Raw genomic sequence first — 9,260 nt, 5'->3', positions numbered from 1 at the left:
AATAATAATAATAAATAATAATAATAAAAATAATAATAATAAAAATAATAATAATAAAAATAATAATAATAAAAATAATAATAATAAAAATAATAATAATAAAAATAATAATACTAACAATATGTAAAATATATTGCAATTATTGTTATAGATGATAAAGACGATAAACAAGACATGCGAATTTTGAATGAATTGGAGAATATAGACGACGACTTAGAGAAAGAAGGTATTGTCATAATTCGTATGGACAATGATGCTGAAGCGAAAGAATATGGGATAGATCATCTTCCAACTCTCGTTTATTTCGAGGATAAGATACCAGCACTCTATGAAGGGGATCTCCTTAATGAGGATGAAGTACTCAAATGGCTTATCGAGCAAAAAAATACTGCTACAATAGAAGAAGTTACGGATGAAATTCTTACTGACCTCATCGATGAACACGAATACGTTGTTGTATACTTTAGTAAGTTTTCACTATTTTTGTTAAATTTTGATTTAATATTATAAACATATGAGTTTCCTTGCTATTTCACATTTGAATAATTTCTATATAAAAAAAAAACACCAAAATTACTAAAAACAAAGAAAAAAGATTAAATAAAATAAAAATTTTTTAAATTTAAACCTTTACCTTAATTACATTACAGACACAATTTTTAATCACATTTTTGTCCTACTGGCAAAAGAAATTTAGTTAGTCGAAAATGAAAAAGCTAATAAAAATCCCAAAAAATTATAGACACTTAAAATGTTGAATTCTAAAACATATTAAAAATTTTCAAATTAAAGTAAACTTTTTAAAGCACATTGTAAAATACATTATAAAATAATTCGATAATTTTAGCTGGAAATTGCGATGATGGCGATGACTGTGAAAAGGTCTTGAACGAATTGGAAAACATTGACGATGAACTAGATGAGACGGGTATTGTTTTCGTCACGACAGAAGATACAAACGTTGCAAAAAAATACGGAATAAAGAATTTGCCAGCTTTAGCATTCTTCCGTAATAAAGAGCCACTTCTTTATAAAGGTGATATCGAAGATGAAGATGAAGTACTTTCTTGGCTCACGGATGAAAATACTCTGGAAATTCCTGGAAAAATTGAGGAAGTTAATGCAAAAATGTTGGAAAATATTCTCGACGAAAATGATTACGTTGTTGTTTTCTTTTGTAAGTATGCATTTAAGAAGCAACCGTTAAATGGATTAATTTTTTTGTTTTCTTTTCTATAACATTTTGAAATTTACATACATAGTAACAATGATATGTTAAATTTATTGACTAAAAAATTTGAAAAATTAAATGTAAAAGTAATTATTAAAATTATTTTTACTTAATAATGCAATATAACGATAGAATATGTTTTTATTTGTTTATGAAAAGATAAAGAAGGTGATAAAAAAAGTCAGAAAATTCTTCAAGAGCTCGAAAACATTGATGAAGAATGTGAAGAAAAAGACATTGACTTTGTCAAAATTTCGGATGAAGGCATTGATAAAGAATACGATCTTTCCAATTTGCCCGCTTTAGCTTTCTATAGACACAAGTTCCGACAAATATATACGGGTGATTTAATGCACGAAGAGGATATTTTAGATTGGGTTCTCAATTTGCGCACGTCGACACCTGACATCATCGAAAATGTTGATCGAAAAACCTTACAAGTTCTTATTAACGATGTCGAACATCTCGCTGTATTTTTCTGTAAGATATATTTACTTATAAATTATATTTATTTACAATTTACCACTAAATATATATGTGTATATATATATATATATATATATATAGAGAGAGAGAGACTATTAAAAAACAATTTCATGTACTATGCTAATTACACAACAATTATTTATAGATGATGATGATTGTGAATCTTGTAAAGAGATTCTGGAAGAGCTCGAGACAATTGATGACGACACTGATAAACATGGCATTCAGTTTGTTAAATCGAAAGATGCTAAACTTGCAGCAGAAATTGGTATATTCTCATTTCCAGCTCTAGTATATTACGAAACTGGAGTACCCATCATGTACGACGGTAAGAAAACTTCAAATCCGCAAGCCACTCATTAACAATGATTCTTTTTTTAGCAACATAACTAATTTCACCATAAAAACATGTATCTGCAAATATATTTATATATATACATATGTGTTTGTCTGTGTCTGTGTGTGTGTGTGTGTGTGTGTGTGTGCGCGCGCGCGCGTGCGTGTGTATGTTTGTACGTGTGTATGCGTGCGCGTGTGTGTGAATGTATGCGTGTGTGCGTGGGTTCGTGTATGTATGCATGTATGTATGCATGTATGTATGCATGTATGCATATTAATTTCTAAAAAAGTAGATATAAAATAAAATTGACATACGCAATTAAATTTTATACATTGAACTGAATATTTTATATTATGCATTTAATGATTAAAAGAATAAAATACATTATAAAACTGAAAAATATTTTCAAACATTATATATAACTTAGTAAGCAATTGAATAAATTCAAAATTAAAAGTTAAACTCATTTTATTCATTTTTAATTAATTCCATTAATTTTGCATTTATCTTCATAATGTATACCATTTTCTTTCCAAACATTTATCCAAAAAAATGTTTGTAATGTATACAGGAATCGTAGTATTTTACTACCAATAAATAATTAATTAGGAAAAGTTTAACTAAAAATTTATAATATAAATTTCTCTTATTTGTATATAAAAATAAACATTAATAAAATCCATAATAGCATATATTAATTTCATATTTATACAATAATCACATTCAATATTAGTAATGAACTGAAATGAAATATTAATTATTAATATTATTAAAAATATAGTTTGAAAATATAATTTCAATATTAAAACACAATTTTTTATGAATATCGATTTAAATATAAGATATTTTTTCCTTTTCAAACTTTCTCAATATCGTACATTATATTTTCAAACATTCTATAAGAATATTTATACATTTTTCATACATCAATCATATAATTTAAATTTTTTATAAAATTTTGAATGAAAGATTAATTCTGTTTTTAGACATTTTATGCCATGTGTAAATATTGATAATATATGCAAATTTTCTTAATAATCATGTAAAATGTGTAGAAATAGGTAGAGCTTTATTATAAAAAATATTGTATTTTATTTAAATAATTTACATAGAGTTACATATATGTTCCAACCTCGTTAAAGGTAAGCATAACATATACTTTTAAATAAATTCGTTTATAAAATGTAGCAATTAAATGATTGAGGTAAGAAGAATGTATTTTTTTTGTGTGTAACAAATTATTTATTTTAATTTCTTTTTTTTTTTTTTTTAATTGTACATAAATTATTTAAAATATTATAATAATTCAAAAGTTTAATCATTGATTTTAATCGATAAAAAGATAGAATTTGAATCACAAATCAAGAAAGCTTCATCCTTATTGTGCTATGTGTAACTTTTATAGGTAATCTTAAGAAAGAAGACGAAGTTCTGGAATGGCTAATCGATCAGAAAAGTAAGGAGATTTGTAGAATGATGATTATTATCACTGGCGTACTATTCGTTGTGACTCTAATCTCGATCGTAACGATACCACCGGATTACAATTATCAAACACGAGCAATTGTGATAACGCCGATCACGTTGCCACCGCCGCGCTCACCGTAATCACAAACCTTAACATTTACAAATAATTTTTCGATTCATAATTTTTGCATCATATAAGAACTATTCACAATACACATATAATTATAGATCAATTCATTGATAAGATTTAAAACAAATTAAGAATTATGCTTTATTGCGCAAGAAAAGCTGCTTCTTGACAAAAACACTTTTATAAATTAACTACTAGTTTCGTTTATTTGGTACTAGTCATTAATATATTTTTTTTACACTTTTTTCTTATTTTCACGAACTACGTTTACATTAATTATATAAGAATTAAAATGCATTTTACAGCGTCATAAAGAAGGACAAGCGATTAGTTTAAAATCGTGTATCTTGATCTCATGAATAGACTCAAATTTATAGAAAGATTATACCTTCAAAGTGACGCAGCTTCGCTTACGTTAACTCTAACATTTTAATCTTCTTAAAATTTCTCATCCTTTCGTTATATTCGTCTCCTTTTAATCCTCTTCGCATTATATACTGTATTTTACTTTCCTCATTGTCTTTCTAATATCCACTCTTTCTTTCTTTTTTATATTTTATTTTTTCTTTGAATTATTTGAATTTCACGACAATTTCCAATCGTGTATAATATATAAAGATATTAATTCTTAAACATTCAGGTATAATATAATTATATTTAGATTACGATAAAGTTATCTTAATATTACTATCGATCTTAATTTTCTTTACAAAATAAATCAATATATAAATAAAAGCGAACAAACTTGAAATGCATTAGAAAAATATGAATATAGGAATTTTAGTATTTTTATTGAACGAGTTAATCATACTTGAACATTGGTGCTGTTCGTATACAGGTAATGATAATGATGGTGGTGGTCGTGCTCAAAAAACCCGTATACTACCAAAAAGTAAAAATACAGTGCCAAAAAGTAATAATATCATTAATAAACGAAATGAACCAAAGAAAATTAATACTGTCGCAAGCACCGATAATAATAATAATAATACAAAATATGATGACCATTACGTGAACGTCAATAATAAGGATGATAAAAATGAGAATTATAATGAAGATAGTTACACTACTAAGAATGATGACGATAACGACGACAACGACGACGACGACGACGACGACGACGACGACAATGATGACGATGATGATGATGATGATGATGATGCGGTTGAGAACAATGAAGCTGATGATGATGACGACGATGATGCTGGTGATGATGATGATGATGATGATGATGATGATGATGATGATGATGATGATGAGAACGACGACGAAGACGACGACGAGGACGACGACAATGATGGAGACTATAGAGTTAAGGATAATACCAAACGTAAAGATAAAGAAGACGATTGTAGTGGTGAAGATGGAAATTTTAATGATAACGACCACGATGAAGATGATGAGGATTCATCAGTATCAACAAGTGAAGCTGTAAAAGATAACATGGGCAAAGGTAATCGGAGCAGAAAGCTTTCAACAAGCAAGATGAGCATCACATGACATCGACACATTATAGATGTTTTCATTGTTTGGAGAGTGGAATTGATTTATACCATTTGAAACAAATACACATTACAATTAGCAAATGTCGATGGTTCGACATTCAGCAGTTCATAATAGATGCAACTATGTGCAAAATTAATATTAGCGTAGCCAATAGTAAAGAAAATATAAATTTGCTAGATAAAATGCGTAAGATTTTTTTAAATACCCAAAAATAAAATTAGGTCGTCGAGGAAGATTTAAATATTTGAAGGACCACGACGACGGATATTTTGTGCACGAAAAATGGTTTTAATCCCTTGAACCTCAATCTAACGTCAACGAATATCGCATTTGTGAACGTCAAAGCCATAATTATGATTTTATGACATCGAAGTGCTGCCGATTATCTATGTACAATTATCAATTTGTCTGACATTAATTTGTCACTAAATGATATTATTTGCATGTAATAATTAGCTTACCAAACTATTAAGATTCTCAATTATTTATTCTATATATTATTTACATTAACGATTTATTTGTCATAAATAATTGCCCTGAAAATCATCAAGTTGGTGGATTTCACATTGGCGATATTATTTATGTTGATTTTTACAGCCTGTCGCCTGTAGTTAGTTTTGCATTTATTCATAGAAAATAAATCGTGATATTATCATCCAACCGGCTAAATTATAGTTTTAAATTATAACAAATTATTGAACGCTAATATGTTATTTTACAAGAAAAAGCAATAATTTTCTTTTAATTTTTTATTATTAAAACAAAACTTCCTTTTCATTCATCATAAAGGATATTAAAAACAAATAACTATAAGTCTTATCAATAAATCATATAATGTAATAATTATATAATAATCATATATTCTATAGAGTTATATATTCAATTAGATCAAGAGTTTAAATAGCAGTATTATTTTAATGTCCTTTATTATCTTATATCGACGTATGTTCTAAAAGATTTGAAATTGACTATTTTGCGCTAATCTCATAATTCACAATGGCTTGAAACTTTAATTTTTCTCTTAATGTTCATGCATTAATTACAATAAATGATTTATATTCTCGTAAATCTGCAAAGTAGCCAAACAATAAAGCTTAACACGCATAACGAGAAGTTCTTCGACTTTGCTGAAATATATGCATATATCGCGCGAAGTTACTGTAATCTCTGCATATAACTACGCGTTAATTTTAATAATTAATTAATTTTTTCAATTAACTACGCGTTAATTTGAACAGGGCCACGATTATTTGCACGTTTCGCTTTTGCTGCTCGCGTTTATTGAAATTGTAGTGAAGCATCTGTTCGTCTATATAAAATTTTTTCCACTAACATTTTCATAAATTCCTCTTTAATAACTTACTTATCTTTCATTAATTTCATCAATCTCACATCACGCAATATTGACTATTTCCATCAATACACTAATAAACAAAACAATATTAAAAATGCATATAATATAATATTGTTATATTTTTATGTCTATTATATATGTATATGATGTGAGATTGCAGTATAATTTTCATGAAAAGTAAAATAAATAATCCAATTTGCTTATAGTGCAATCAATAATATCGAGGATACAGCGACAAATTAAATTTTTACAACACTAGTATTATAACAAATTCTTTTATTCTGAACCTATAATTACATAAAGATTTTTATCAAATTTTCCAATACTCGAAGTATTAGTAACAATGCAAAAAAAAAATTTCTATGTCAACGCGATTTATATAAAACAAAAAATTTATATTAATTTACTGTATAAACGCAATAATAGATAATTAAATAAATTTTATCGAATACAGAATATTTCTATGATAAAGAAAGAATATTATTTATCAGCGTACCGATGAATTCGCGCGCGAAAAAGAAAACTAAATAAATAAACTATTCGCGCCTAAAAGCTTTGTAAAGCTCGTTGAATTTACCTGTTACGCCTATACTATCCGTCTCATTCATGCTCACGCACACGTACACCCACACGCTCATCCACTCTCTCGCCATCTATCTATCTATCTCATCTTTTTCTTTTTTCTTTTTATCTCATCTACTCAGTAAATGACATTATACTCAACTCTTGTGTCTGACCTTCGAATATTTGCTTACTGCAGGCGACGGCTGTTTCTACATCGGGATGGGAGCTAAACGCGCGAAACCCACGATTCCCTCATATGAGCCATACCAGTGCTGTCCCTCGAAGGTGGCGCGCGGCACGAAGGTGGCCAAGGTCAGTCCCGTAGGGAAGCCAAAACTAGCCCAAGACAACAAGCCAAAGAGGCCTAAGCTCACCTCTACGTCAACGGTGGCAGCCGCGACAGCCTCACCGCCGGCCCTCAAACCCATTAATAAGCTCTCCGCCAAGGACAGCCGTAAGACTCAGCAAGCGGCCCCTCCAAAAAAGGAGGATAAAGCGAAAAAAGAGAGTGTTAAGGCGAAGAAGGGATTTTTTGGAAGCGGTAACTATCACGAATAACAAAGACAAAAATGATGAGCAACCAAAGTACTAGAGCAATTTTTATACAAATTTAAAATATAAAGACAGTGAGACCAATACGACCCCCATTAAAATTCGACTCTATTAACTATGGTTATTCTGGTAATGATAATAGTGACCGCACTGGATAGTCAGACCCGCACAAAGCAACGTGCTCAATGCCTTCTTCCGATTATGCGAATATACAGAGTGAGAGAGGAGAGACAGTGGGAGAAATGCTTTTGCATTGATTGGGTGGGACGTTAGATCGAGAACGTTGAAACGTTACATGTATATCGTGCGTGTGCCCATGTATGCTTTTGTGATGTGCACGTGCACAACGTGGTTTATCCTGCGTATGCTCGTGTTTGCGCGCACGCATTTTTCATCTATGCATGGGCGTACGTGTACATCTGCGGGTACGTGTGTGCGTGCATGCATAGAGGAGGGGATGAATGTACCAGAAAAACGAAACACGATTCGTATATTTATTCTCTTCCGCTGCTTCATCTCGCACCTTTCTCTCTCACGATCGCGAGCTTCGCCCGCTTTTATCTTGACGACGGATGCTGAAGTTGACAATGGACGTAGAAGTACAAAAACAAAGAACAAAGAACAAAGAAACAAAAAACGAAAAACAAAAACACACACACACACACACAAATAAACGATTAAAAACAAAAGTATATTAATAAATGTTAAGTGATAGAGAGCTTCAAGATAGAACGATATGTCTCGGCTTTTCCAGTGGTTGCTGGTCTACCGAACTTCATGAAGATATAGAGCCAGAAGTATCATCGAGAGTCTAATGTCGAGCGCTCAATAATCAGCCATCATCATCAATACCACAGTATTCTCGAGACTCCAGACTGTCAAAAAATCACAAACAAAACAAAACAAAACCAAACAAAATCAGCAGTTCTTTTAGATTTCCCAACTAAATGCGGTAGGAATAATATTTCATACTCGCACAACCGACTTATACAAAACAATGAATAATTTCTCTCTTATCTAATTAGTATTTAATTTCTTATATTACATTTCCTGTCTTTATTGAAAAATTTTTGAGAAATCTTAAATTTATTTATTTATTTAATATTGTATATTGATACGTATGCTGGGCAATTTCGTTCATACGTAGTGTGAAATATACATAAAAGCTATAAAAAAAAATTTATTTTAAACTAAAAATAATTAATATTACATGTAAATATGCATATATTTGAATATTCATATAATCATATATATGTGTATATATAAAGCGTCATCTACTAACTGTATTTATTGCAAGAGTGAAATTGTAATTTTACTTTGTACACAGCGTTATCATTTGTAATTGCCTTCAACGCGCTAATCTTTCTTTGTTTACAGCAACGAACCCTTTTCTCTAAAAGGCAAAAACAAATATAATTAATATAATTTATACCTTTGGTTCCTTTTTTTTTTTTTAACTTGTTATAATAATAACACTGCACGTGGCTTTTATAAGCTTGCTTATCGTGTTAAGAGCAGCGTGATATAATTTTAATCATGTTAATATTAAATTTATTTATGAATTCCGTTATCACATTTATGATGTAACATTTCATTTAACTCACTTGTTCTTTTTCTACATATACTCGGC

At 29.5% G+C, this 9,260-nt stretch overlaps 1 protein-coding gene across 1 annotated transcript in view; it reads left to right on the top strand.

The window, feature by feature from the left end:
* The window catches only part of hlk (hulk), a 37,662-nt gene that overhangs the window by 21,489 nt on the left and 6,913 nt on the right, over positions 1–9,260 (top strand). The window contains exons 12-15 of the mRNA XM_011502404.1: positions 152–466; positions 848–1,177; positions 1,391–1,711; positions 1,863–2,045. Coding sequence (XP_011500706.1) covers positions 152–466; positions 848–1,177; positions 1,391–1,711; positions 1,863–2,045 — 1,149 coding nt within the window. The remainder of the gene's footprint in view (positions 1–151; positions 467–847; positions 1,178–1,390; positions 1,712–1,862; positions 2,046–9,260) is intronic.

This window comes from Ceratosolen solmsi, unplaced genomic scaffold (genome assembly GCF_000503995.2).
Source record: "Ceratosolen solmsi marchali unplaced genomic scaffold, CerSol_1.0 scaffold39, whole genome shotgun sequence".
Classification (NCBI taxonomy): Eukaryota; Metazoa; Arthropoda; class Insecta; order Hymenoptera; family Agaonidae; genus Ceratosolen; species Ceratosolen solmsi.
Note: the sequence above shows the minus strand (reverse complement) of the source record. Positions and strands in the feature narration are given on the sequence as shown.